The sequence below is a fragment of the Danio rerio genome, chromosome 13 (genome assembly GCF_052040795.2).
Source record: "Danio rerio strain M-AB ecotype USA chromosome 13, GRCz13ab, whole genome shotgun sequence".
In the NCBI taxonomy this organism is placed as follows: Eukaryota; Metazoa; Chordata; class Actinopteri; order Cypriniformes; family Danionidae; genus Danio; species Danio rerio.
Genome location: NC_141033.1, coordinates 55,502,501 through 55,515,000, shown reverse-complemented (window position 1 = coordinate 55,515,000; position 12,500 = coordinate 55,502,501). Strand labels below are relative to the sequence as shown.

General features: G+C 48.1%; 2 protein-coding genes across 8 annotated transcripts in view; one reads left to right on the top strand and one right to left on the bottom strand.

The window, feature by feature from the left end:
- The window catches only part of klhdc3 (kelch domain containing 3), a 29,970-nt gene extending 23,928 nt beyond the window's left edge, over positions 1-6,042 (bottom strand). For 2 of the 7 annotated variants that reach the window (XR_015505064.1, XR_015505066.1), the window contains exons 1-4: positions 6,015-6,042; positions 2,415-2,614; positions 1,432-1,608; positions 608-723 (exon numbers count right to left, since the gene is read on the bottom strand). Coding sequence is in view for 3 of the 7 variants with exons in the window: in XM_087277767.1 (XP_087133893.1) it covers positions 608-723; positions 1,432-1,608; positions 2,415-2,568 (447 nt within the window). In the remaining 4 variants the exon portion in view is untranslated. 7 annotated transcript variants of the gene reach the window in all.
- Positions 6,043-11,257: 5,215 nt separating this feature from the next.
- The window catches only part of slc30a10 (solute carrier family 30 member 10), a 6,814-nt gene continuing 5,571 nt past the window's right edge, over positions 11,258-12,500 (top strand). The window contains 1 exon segment of the mRNA NM_001128234.2: positions 11,258-11,993. Within this exon segment, the coding sequence (NP_001121706.2) occupies positions 11,498-11,993 (496 nt within the window). The 5' untranslated portion in view covers positions 11,258-11,497.

Sequence of the window (12,500 nt, the reverse complement as noted above, 5' to 3'; positions counted from 1 at the left end):
GACGTAGCATAAATGCCGCGAGTAAATAACAGGTCACCTACAGCGTTCATCATGAGCCACGGCTGTGTTCAGAATGACATCAGTGTTTTCAAAGTGCACTGAGAAGGGAGCACATCTGTAAACTGAACTGTAGAATACTCAGAGCAAATGACAGCTGACAGAGATGAGCGTACTGCTTTATTTGTTCATTCCAGGTGTACATGTCAGAATGTTCTGAATGAATAGGGCATAGGGAGGATAAGTGGGAATAGAACACAGCCATGGACTCTGTTTCTAACTACAGCTCCAGAGGAGAAGCTGCCAGTGTACAGGTTTGTGACACAGTATGTTTAACGACAGAACTTGCCACCTTAGCTGGCTAATGAGGGTTTTGGGAAACACACCCCTGACTGATCTGTGTGTGTGTGTGTGTGTGTGTGTAATGTAGTGTGCATGTGTGTGCACAAATGATTGTATGTGTTTATGTGTGTGTACATATGTGTGTGTGTGTGTGTGTGTGTGTGTGTACATATGTGTGTGTGTGTGTGTGTGTACATATGTGTGTGTGTGTGTGTGTGTGTGTGTGTACATATGTGTGTGTGTGTGTGTGTGTGTGTGTCACACACACCAGCTGCTCGTATCCTCCAAAGATGTACATGGCTTTTCCCAGAACACAGGCTGAGTGTCCGTCTCGCGCTCCTGGAACTGTGCCAGAGATCTTGGGTGTGAACCATCGGTGCTGGTCTGAGACAGAACACACACACACACACACACACACACACACACACACTTAGACTGAAGGATCACTCCACAATAATCCAACAACGCTTCTGAACACAGTGAGCCCTTAAACACACTCAGCCAATCAGCAGTAAAGGGCGTGTCTACTAACTCCAGCTAAGAGACCAAAGGGGTGTGGCCTGGGTGTGTGTGTGTCACCAATACTGTGTACTAATGTTGAAGGCGTACAGCACTTTGCAGGCATGTGTGTGTGTGTGTGTGTGTACTCACTGATGTCGAAGACGTACAGCACGTTGCAGGTGTGTGTGTGTGTGTGTGTGTACTCACTGATGTCGAAGGCGTACAGCACGTTGCAGGTGTGTGTGTGTGTGTGTGTGTACTCACTGATGTCGAAGGCGTACAGCACGTTGCAGGCATGTGTGTGTGTGTGTGTGTGTGTGTGTATGTGTGTGTGTGTGTGTGTGTGTGTGTACTCACTGATGTCGAAGGTGTACAGCACGTTGCAGGTGTGTGTGTGTGTGTGTGTGTGTGTACTCACTGATGTCGAAGGTGTACAGCACGTTGCAGGTGTGTGTGTGTGTGTGTGTGTGTACTCACTGTTGTCGAAGGCGTACAGCACGTTGCAGGTGTGTGTGTGTGTGTGTGTGTGTGTGTACTCACTGTTGTCGAAGGCGTACAGCACGTTGCAGGTGTGTGTGTGTGTGTACTCACTGATGTCGAAGGCGTACAGCACGTTGCAGGCCCCCTCGGTGTCGTTGCGTCCGCCCCAGATCAGTATGGTGTCGTCTGCCAGCACTGCAGTGTGTCCATAGCGCATGTAGGGCACTTCACGAGCATGCTCCCTACCTCCAGTGCGCACTGGCGGCAGCTTTGTCCAGCGCAGAGACACTAACACAAACACACACACACACAGGTGAGCATCACTGTCTGACACACACACACACGCACGCACTTGCACACGCACGCACATGCACACGCGCACGCACACACACACACACACACACACACACACTCACACACACACACACACACACACACACACACACACACACACACACACACATCCCGGATCTGTGTATTCATCATTGGGCTGCTGCAGTGAGGCGGCCGGTGTGTTTCAGCTGATTTGCATGCGTGTTGGGTGATTTGCATATGCAGATGAGCTCAGGGTTCAGGTCTGCACATGCGGCTGGTGGAGCGACAGCACTGCAGTCTAACACTACACTGTTTACAGGATTAAGCTGATCTGAGAACAGAGCCAGCTGCCAGAAACACACACACACACACACACACACACACACACAAGAACACACACACCGCTTTACTGTGATCATGAAGAGATGGGAATGCTCAAATAGCGCCACCCTGTGGACAACATCTGTGTGTTTTACACTCAGACTGAGCTCCAACATACAGTGTGTGTGTGTGTGTGTGTGTGTGTGTGTGTGTGAGTGTGTGTGTTATTCACAGCAGAGTGTGTGAAGTATGTTCAGTCTGACAGCAGGTATAGCCGCTGTTCTGTCCATTCCTCCTGCTCATCAGACTGTGCTGGCGGTGTGAATGTGGAGCAGTGTGATGTGCAGCTCAGTGTCGCTCTAACCCACAGAACCCCTGACCCAGTGATGAACACGAGGACAGCAGCAGTGTAAGCGTCTGTAACCGTGTCGGTGTTTGTCTGATCAGAGCTCGCGCACCGGTGTTGAAGACGTGCACGTCGATCTGCCGCAGGGTCTCGTAGTCCTCCCCGGAGCAGTATCCCCCAAACGAGTACACCTTGTGTCCCACTGACACTGCAGCGTGATTGACCCGCCGCGGGCCGCCCTCCAGGTGAACCGACCAGCGTAACATCCCACGCTCCGCCCGCAGCGCCCGGCTGACGATCACTGCCGCATCACTGCACACACACACACAGAGAGACACACAGAGATATAGACAGACAGACACATGAACAGATGCATGAATATATCATATAAAACATTTGTTTATTTCATGTGTATATTATATATATTGAGCAGTGGTGTAGAGTACTGATGGATCATACTCTCACTGGCCTAATAGCGCAGTGCAGTAGAGTAACAGTGTCTGCTGGAGACATTACTCACAGTAGGAGTAAATGCAGACCTTTCAAGAGTGCTGAGAGCTGTGAGTATTACGCTGTATGAAGCTGATGTGTTTACATCTGATATGAGGATGTGTGTGTGTGTGTGTGTGTGTAAACGTAATATTCTGTAGTGCATTAGTGATTGTCCAGCAGGCACACAGCGCCATCACACGCTATTATTAGGTCAGATCTAGTACGTGATGTCAGGTGACCAAAATTCAAGAGCAGCCAGCGTCTCAGGACGTTATTTTGATGTCCAGTAATGACGTTGATATTTGGTTGATTTCAGGTTGTGTTGGAAAGTGACCAGAATCCAACATGGAGCCACGTCTTAAATCAGGGGTCACCAACCTTTCTGACACGGAGAGCTGCTCCTTGAGTACTGATTAATGTGTAGGGCCAGCAGTTTGATGCACACTTCTGGAATAACTAACATGCTGAATTTACCTGTAATTATATCTTACTGTTAATAACTAATGATGTTCATCCATGTGAAGACACTGATCGTGTTAATGACTTCCCACAAGAGCTGTCAACAATGATTAACACGGTAGGAGACAGACACATATCAACATGCAGCACTTCTCTACATCTTCTGTGTATTTACATCTTCAAGTGATCACGATATTTTCACTAGCCGCTAACAATTCCAACACATCATGCACTACAATGCCCTGTGTACAGATGATGAACTTCAGCTTTCAGATTGGGCTGAAATGATCCTCCAGTGTACAGCTCAGCCGGCGCTCCTCTCACCTCTGTAGCTGCGCTGAGTTGGGCATGGAGGAGAGCGGAGGTCACATCTGTTCTCATCTTTAAGCACAGGCTGGCTTTCTGTCTGAAATGACTGGTTTTGTGTCGCTCTGCACGAGCTTCAGTTGCTTTTCGGGGGTTTCACCGGTCTTGTGAAATAGACTGCTGTTTGCACAAACCTTCCAGACTTTTTCCACTTGTAGTGTGTTATAAAGTTTATTTAAGCTCTAACACAATAATGTTGTTATTTTTAGCAAATGACCTCTCCGTGTCGAGTTTTTACATCCGTTTCACCATCCTAGAGCATGTTTTAGCAGTGTTTGCATGAGGTTAAATGTACTGTACGCTGTGGACACTGAGTGCAGCTGCTGCAGCCTCTACAGCACACACAGCTCCATCATCAACACAGGACTTCTGCTTGCTCAGCTTATATCTGTCTGAACTGTATTCTGATTCTTCATTGTTTGTGAATCTTCATTTATTTTAATAAACGTGTCTGGAACTAAAATGTAATGGAAATATTTGTGAAAACTGCATGTTATTTATTTACACAGTCATGATTATGATATGAATAGCAGCACTAGTAATAGCAGCATGGGAAAATATATTTAATCAAATAACCCAATGCATTGGCTTAAAATAACCCATAGTTGGGGAGGTGCTATAATGGTCATGTGATCCTCACGGGCTACGTGTTGGTGACCCCTGTCTTAAACCAGCGTCATACTGACGTCACATACTGACATTTACTGGGCAGGTATGGCCACCAAAATACAACAACTGATGAACAGCATAGTGGAAACATCCACACAACGTCAAGCTGGAACATCATCAGACGTTGATATTTGGTTGATTTTCGGTTGGAGGTTTTCTAATCCCCATAGACAGCAGTGAGTGCAGGATGAAGGACAGTAGTGGAGGAACCGTACTGATACTGCACTGAACATGTGCTTAAGGTGAGTGAGGGTACACATGTATAAACCACTCAGGAGAGTCCAACTCCTGAGGAAAACTGCTCCATTACAGCCATCTGAGTGTTGCTGATGTGTTACTCTACACCCCTGCACTGACATATAATTAACTATACACAGATAAACATATTACAGCTGCATACTTTACTCTTGTAAATACAGGTGTGTGTGTGTGTGTGTGTGTGTGTGTGTGTGTGTGTGTGTGTTTATATAGCAGTAAACATGTCTACATCATGTAAATACACTCTTTTATCTGTTGTCTGTGTGTGATTAATGGTTGGACAGCTCTAATATTAATATCTGGAGATTACGGCAGCGTTCGCTCGGTCAGACCTGCAACAGCTTCAGTTCTGGAGTTTCCTAATATTTTATCTGAAGAAAGAAGAATATGAATATTGAGTGTATACTTCATTTCTTCAGTAATCCTCTATTTCACAGAGGAAGATGGACAGACGGAGAGAGGAGAAGCTGCTGTCATATTCACACACTCTCCTCTACAACATCATATACAGAACAGCACTCACTGCTGATCATACACAGAGAGATCACATCAGCAGATGATGACTGTCAGAGTCCAGCACTGTTCACACACACACACACACACACACACACACACACACACACACACACACACGAAGTCGAACATGTGATTTCAGGCTGAATATTCAAAGTACCCGGTGAACAATGCAGGGAGCGAACCACAAGCGGTCACTGGATGAGGAGGGCAGATGCCGACTCTTCCTCATGAGAATAAATAGAGTACCATCATCATCATCATCATCATCATCATCAGGCCTCAGCGGACTCCAGCTGAATATATTTAGAGCAGCACAACAGGCCAGAGTCATGTCACTGGTCATATGAGCGCTATAACCTGCAGGACAGAGGCTGACCTTTGACCTTCAGTGCAGTCTGATGAAGAGTTATGAACGCTCATAATGAGGAATGATTAGTTATAAACAAACACACACACACACACACACACACACACACACACACACACACACTAAATAGTGCTGTTTCAGGGCTTTACACTGGTTTATTTCTCCAGAAGGAGTCCATAATGACACACACATCTGCTGCGCTAGCTGCATTAGCACTGTCAACACACACACACACACACACACACACACACACACACACCGACCCTCAACAGCTGATCAAACAGCGATTATAACCAGAACACACACCGCTGACCCGACAGACACACACAACAGGACACTCGGAGGAGTTCCGTGATCTCCGCTCACGGTAAACACCACGGTCCGCTGCCGAGACTCGGCATTAGCCGCTCCGGCTAACCGAGCTAATCAAGCTAAAGACCCCCGACAGCACACACATACACACCGATACACACACAGAAATACACACTCACACACACACAGCTGACCACACTGAACAGCTGACAATATAGAGCTGGACATGACGGAGGAGAAGATAACAGCGCTGGAGCAGATCTGTGCGCTTACCGTCAGTGCTGATGAGGAGAATACTGAGGAGGAGCGCGCTCTGGCGCCCCCTGCAGGTGGAGCGCGCACAAACGCACACACACACATACAGAGAAACACAAACACGCATATAATGTTATCTCAGCATCAGCACAGTATGTCGTTCCCTTGTGTGTGTGTGTGTGTGTGTGTGTGTGTGTGTGTGTGTGTTTATATCTATGGCTGTAGATCGTGTCGTTATAAAGGTGTTCAGCTGTCTCCTGTCGTTCAGCTGTTGTTATGACACGTGCACATGTGCGTGTGACGTCATCGCGCCGGATGTTGACATCGCGTCTGCAGGAAGAGCAGAAAGTAAACGCTGCAGACGCTCGAGCTGAAATTAAAGAGAAAGAGTTTAACTCACAGAAACTGACCATCACACTGACTCTACCGGCAGTTTAACCGTGTAATCGCTCCTCCGACTGAGTGTGTGTGTGTGTGTGTGTGTGTGTGTGTGTGTGTGTGTGTGTGTGTGTGTGTGTGTGCCATTAAGCCACATCTTCCTGAACTCCAGCTGGCCATACCTTTCTGTTCAGGAAGGCACAAACACACTCGCTGGCCACTTTATTAGGTACACATCACTAGTACCGGGTCTGACCCCTTTTGCCTTCATTTCTGCCTTAATCCTTGGTGTTATAGACTCATCAAGCTACTGGAAATATTCCTTCTTTGTCGGAGCATTCTCTGTAAAGCCTAGAGATGGTTGTGCGGGAAAATCCCAGTAGATCAGCAGTTTCTGAAATACTCAGAGCAGCCCGTCTGGCAGAAACAACCATGCCACGTTCAAAGTCTCTTAAATCCCCTTTCTTCCCCATTCTGATGCTCACTCTGACCTGCAGCAGATCCTCTTGACCATGTCTACATGCCTAAATGCAGTGAGCTGCTGCCCTGTGATTGGCTGATTAGACATTTGTGTCGCAGGTGGACAGGTGTGCGTAATGAAGTGGCCAGTGTGTGTGTATATATACATCCACATACTCACAAACACACTCAAATCTCTCTCACACACAGTCGCAGACACACACATACACAAAGCTAACTGAAACGCACTGAGTGTGTGTGGTCGTCAGCACATGTTGATGATGGGGTCCTCCTCCAGGGTTATGGCTGTGATTAGAGTATCTGTCAGATCAGCTGATAGTGTGTCTGTCATCAGTTCTGTGTCAATCATTAATATTCAGCTCAATATTACACTGATATCACTCTCTGATGAGCTGTGTGTCCAGGGCAGCAGCTGCAGTCACACACAGGTGTGTGTGTGTGTGTGTGTGTGTGTGTGTCTGTGTGCGTGCGTGCGTGTGTGTGTGCAGGGCCTGCTGGTCAGGACAGCAGTGTGAGCAGCAATGGGGATCCTGGAGTAAACTGTGTGTGAGAGAGAACAAGCTGGCAGACACCTCCTGAATACACACACAGATAATTCATGCTTTAGTTTGTTGGTCTGTTTATAGTGTGTGTGTGTGTGTGTGTGTGTGTGTGTGTGTGTGTGTGTGAGGGTTAATGAGTGTACAGTGCAGTGAATCATTTCTCCAGAATCACTCAGACTGTTTTCTTCAGCACATCAGAGCTTTATCATCTTTAATAACTTTAATAACTCATCCATCTGCGGCACTGTGAGGACAATACGTGTGTGAGAGTTAGAGTTTTCCACTGGTGTGTGTGTGTGTGTGTTAAGAGTTTTTCTGCTGTGTGTGTGTGTGTGTGTGTTAGAGTTTCTCTGCTGTGTGTGTGTGTGTTAGAGTTTCTCTGCTGTGTGTGTGTGAGGATTAGTCCTGTAAATCTCCAGCTCCAGCAGCGGCTCACACACTGAGCTCCTCACGTGCCTCCTCAGTACAGCAGCTCTGCTTCAGTGTGTGTGTGTGTGTGTGTTTATATGGATATTCATGATGTCTGAAACACTCTTCACCGTGTCTGGAGAATGAGGAGTGTTGTTGAGCAGGAGCAAGCTGTTACTGATCTCACACACACACACACACACTGACTGCGCTGCTGATCATCTGTGTCTTCATCTGTGTTTAACTTTATTCACAGTCATCAGTTCAGTTCATCACAGCACAACACCATCTACACCAGTTAAACACACACACACACACACACACACACACACACACACACACACACACACACACACACACACACACATTGAATAACAGCAACTTTCTATGTGCGACGTATCGACTCTAGCGCTGAAATACTAATCAGAATAAATATAACAGAGCGGCACAGTGGTGTCATAATCTAGCCTCACAGCAAGAAGGTCGCTGGTTTGAGTCTCGGCTGGGTCAGTTGGTGTCTCTGTGTGGAGTTTGCATGTTCTCCCCGTGTTGGTGTGGGTTTCCTCCGGGTGCTCCGGTTTCCCCCACAGTCCAAACACATGCGCTATAGGGGAACTGATCAACTACACTGGCCGTAGTGTATGAGTGTGTGTGTGAATGAGTGTGTATGGGTGTTTCCCAGTACTGGGTTGCAGCTGGAAGAGCATCCGCTGTTTAAAGCATATGCAGGAATAGTTGGTGGTTCATTCCACTGTGGTGACCCCTGATGAATAAGGGACTAAGCTGAAGAAAGATGAATGAGTGACTATAATTATAATAATAATAATATTAATAACAGTAATAATAAGATCAGCGTCCTCACTCATGTCATGACTGTACAGACTCTGTGCTGTGGCTTAGAGCTCATCATAAGCAGAAGAGAGGGAATCATCACAGCAGCTATGAACACTGTATAGTCACACAGCCTGAGGGAAAGCAGATCATAGATCAAATATATCCGAGCGCAGGGCAGTCCTGCAGTGGAGCGTAAGAGTTTCTGCTCAACACTACAGTAGATATTCAGAAGAATGCTGGACACCTGTAACCACTGACTTCTATAGTAGGGAAACCAAACACTATTGAAGGGTACAGTTTCAACCTTCTTCAAAATATCTTCTGTAGTGTTCAACATGATGAAGAAACTCATTAAGCTCTGGACGCAGCGCAGTGTGTGAGAGGAAGTGATGAGTGGAGTGTGTTTGTGTGTGAACGGCCCCTTTAACCCCAGACGCTCTACCGAGACTCATGAGCTCAGAGCTGCTGCTCAACCACACACACCGCATTCAGCACACACACCGGCAGAAACGCTGCTTCAGTTATTCTCTCACGTGTTCATACTGTGTGTGTGTGTGTGTGTGTCTGTGTGTGTGTGTGTGTGTGTGTGTCTGTGTGTCTGTGTGTGTGTATTTGTGTGTATGTATGCATGTGTGTGTGTGTGTGTACGTGCATATGCGTGTGTATGCATGTGTGCGTGCGTGCGTGCGTGCGTGTGTGTGCACCTGTGTGTGAGTGTGTCTGTGTTTGATTAACCACAGTTGACCGAAGCGCTTCATCTTACAGTGAGTGTCATTTAACCCCTGCTCACGTACAACAGTGGAGTAAACCTGAGCGGCCTGCAGCTAAACGAACCAGTCTGACCAGTGCACACACACACACACACACTCACACACACTCACACACTGCCGAGGCTGAAGCTGTTGTTGTGATGACGCTGTTAGTCTGCAGCTTCAGATCCGCTTCTGTTTTATTCCCAGACCACAGAAACACAGAACTCATCCCTCCGCTCAGCTCAGCTCCGCTCCGCTCTCTCACCTCCTCTGATCAAACACAGTTTCATTTCCAGAGCTGGAGCTGACACACACACACACACACACACACACACAACTGTAAAGAGTCATCTACACACAACTGCACAACTGTAGAGCAGTCAGAAACACACACAGCTGTAGATGACCGCAGGCTCCTCTCTCCGTCTGCAGGGACTGGAGCTTCTGCTTCAGCTCAGGTCTCAGTGTGAACACTTCACTTCAGCTCACAGCTCATGAACAGGACATTAGCGGACGCTGCAGTTAGCCAATAGATGCTGTGTTTAGTGTCGGGCACGCTCATGCACAATAACATCCTGAATAAACATTAATATGGGGATCATTTATATGTGGATACAACACCTCTCCAGTCCAGTTCTGAATCTGAGTCCTCCACACACACACACACACACATATACACACACACACACTTATTAATGATTCCTGTTGTCTTCCTCGTGATGAAGAGCAGGCAAAATCTGATCTGTATTGTGGGAAAGAAGAGCGTGTTCATCAGACGCTGGATTCAAACCGGGTTCATGATCGATGTTGAAACATGCTGCCCTGCGCTTTACGAGCTCCGCCACTCGGGCTGCTGTATGTCGTGCTCTACAGTTGTGTTGTCTCTGTCAGTCAAACGGTGATGGCGGGATCACTCAGCTGTGAGGTGCGCTATTTGCATTTAGCCTAATTAACCACTCCAAAATCAGTGTCCCTCACAGGGGCCCCAAGTGCGCACGGCCCCTAATGCCCATTGGTTAATCCGGCCCTGTTATATTGTCAAAGTTGTGTGGTAAATACTCTAACTCATGCGTTAATATTAATATAAGATGCTTCACCGTGTTATATTAGTACAGGAGCAGTAGATTAGCCAGAACTGAAGACAAAGCTGGAGCTAATCCAACAAATAACTGAAGATAACGCTGCAAATATCAGTAGATATGAACTCATGTGTTGGAGAGAAATATGAAATACCCAGAGCAAACATCAAGAGGAAGACGGCGCCAGTGCTTAACACACAGCACCATGGTGCTCACGGCGACCAGAGCTCGATTCCCAGCATGAGGTCCTTTGCCAACCCGTCCCGTCTCTCTGCTGCCAATATACTGTCCTGTCTGAAATCTCCACTGCCCTGCCCCAATCAAAGCTGGAGAAACTAAAAGTATTATTGAAACATCAGGAGGAACAGCAGATATAAACACTTCTGTTGACCTTTTGTCATTTGCATTTCTTTAAATGTTTCATCTTTCTATTCCTCAAGATGTTTCATGACTAAAATATTATGATTTAAAAACTGAAATCTGTTTAATAAATCTGTAATCTTCAGATGCTCCGTCATATGACCATCACTGATGATGATGATGATGATGATCTGAGCGAGCTGTGCTCATTTATACTGAACACGGTGTGTGTTTCATTTGTTTGTGTGTTTGTGACATCCACACCCACTCACACACACACACACACACACACACAGCAGACTCTGGCTCCTCGGCGGCAGATATGCGCGCAGGTTTATGAGCAGATGAACTCTTATCTTATCCAGTTTAATATATGACTGTTTACAGCCGCAGTGACCCTGAGCTCGCACATCAACAGCTCGGAGATCAGTCAATAACCGACGGCCACCGGGTAGAGGTCAGAACCCGCGGAGACACCGGCGACACCGGCTGCTGTTTCTGCTGTCAACAGAGCAGTCCTGAGGGGCCAAACATCCATGCGCGGAAAACTGCAGACTCATGATCGCGAGGAGAACCACAGGTGATCTCTGAGACACACACACACACACACACTCCGTCACACGCACCGACACCGGCTCTCCTCAGACCGCGGCCGCGCGCGCAGCACCATGGGCCGCTACAGCGGGAAGACCTGCCGCCTCATCCTGATGCTCGTCATCACCGTCATCTTCTTCGTGGCGGAGATCGTGGCGGGCTACATGGGCAACTCGGTGGCGCTGGTGTCGGACTCCTTCAACATGCTGTCGGACATCCTGTCGCTGTGCGTCGGGCTGACGGCGGCGCGGGTGTCGCGGCGCGCGGGCTCCGGGCGCTTCTCCTTCGGGCTGGGCCGGGCGGAGGTGGTGGGCGCGCTGGCCAACGCGGTGTTCCTGATCGCGCTCTGCTTCTCCATCAGCATGGAGTCCCTGAAGAGGCTCGCGATGCCGCAGGCGATAGACGACGCGCCGCTGGTGCTGATCGTGGGCTCGCTCGGGCTGGCGGTGAACCTGGTCGGGCTGGTGATCTTCCAGGACTGCGGCCGGCTGTGCGGGCGGCGGGGCAAGGAGAAGAAGCGGGAGGAGCACCGGGAGGACCGGGAGCAGGAGCTGGAGCAGGTGGAAACAGGTGCTGATCACACTACTGACCCGCCGCCACACCGGCAGCAGGGTTACACACACACACACACAGTAACCGGTTACCGTAAACTCGCTTCAGTACCCGCGCTGCGCTGCTGTGAGGACCGAGTGTGCGGGAAACACACTCCCTGCTCTGCACACAGAATTAAAGGGGCAGTTCACACACAGGTGAGCAGGTACTGACGCTCAGTGGTTTTCAGCCTTCGTGAATTTCGTTTTTCTGTTGAACACAAAAGAAGATACTTCAAAGAATGCTGGAAACCGGTAACCATTGACTTATACTGGAGAAACAAATGAAAGACATTATTACAGGCTTCAGCATTCTTCAGGTTATCTCATTCTGTGTTCAACAGCAGAAAGAAACTCCTAGGTGTGGAAAGTCTGAGTAAATGACGGCTGAATCTTCAGTTTGGGGGGAACTGACCCCTTAACTACAGCTGAGAGGTGAACACTACAGCGCTGAACAGCTCACACTTATAATCAAGCTCAGCCTGCG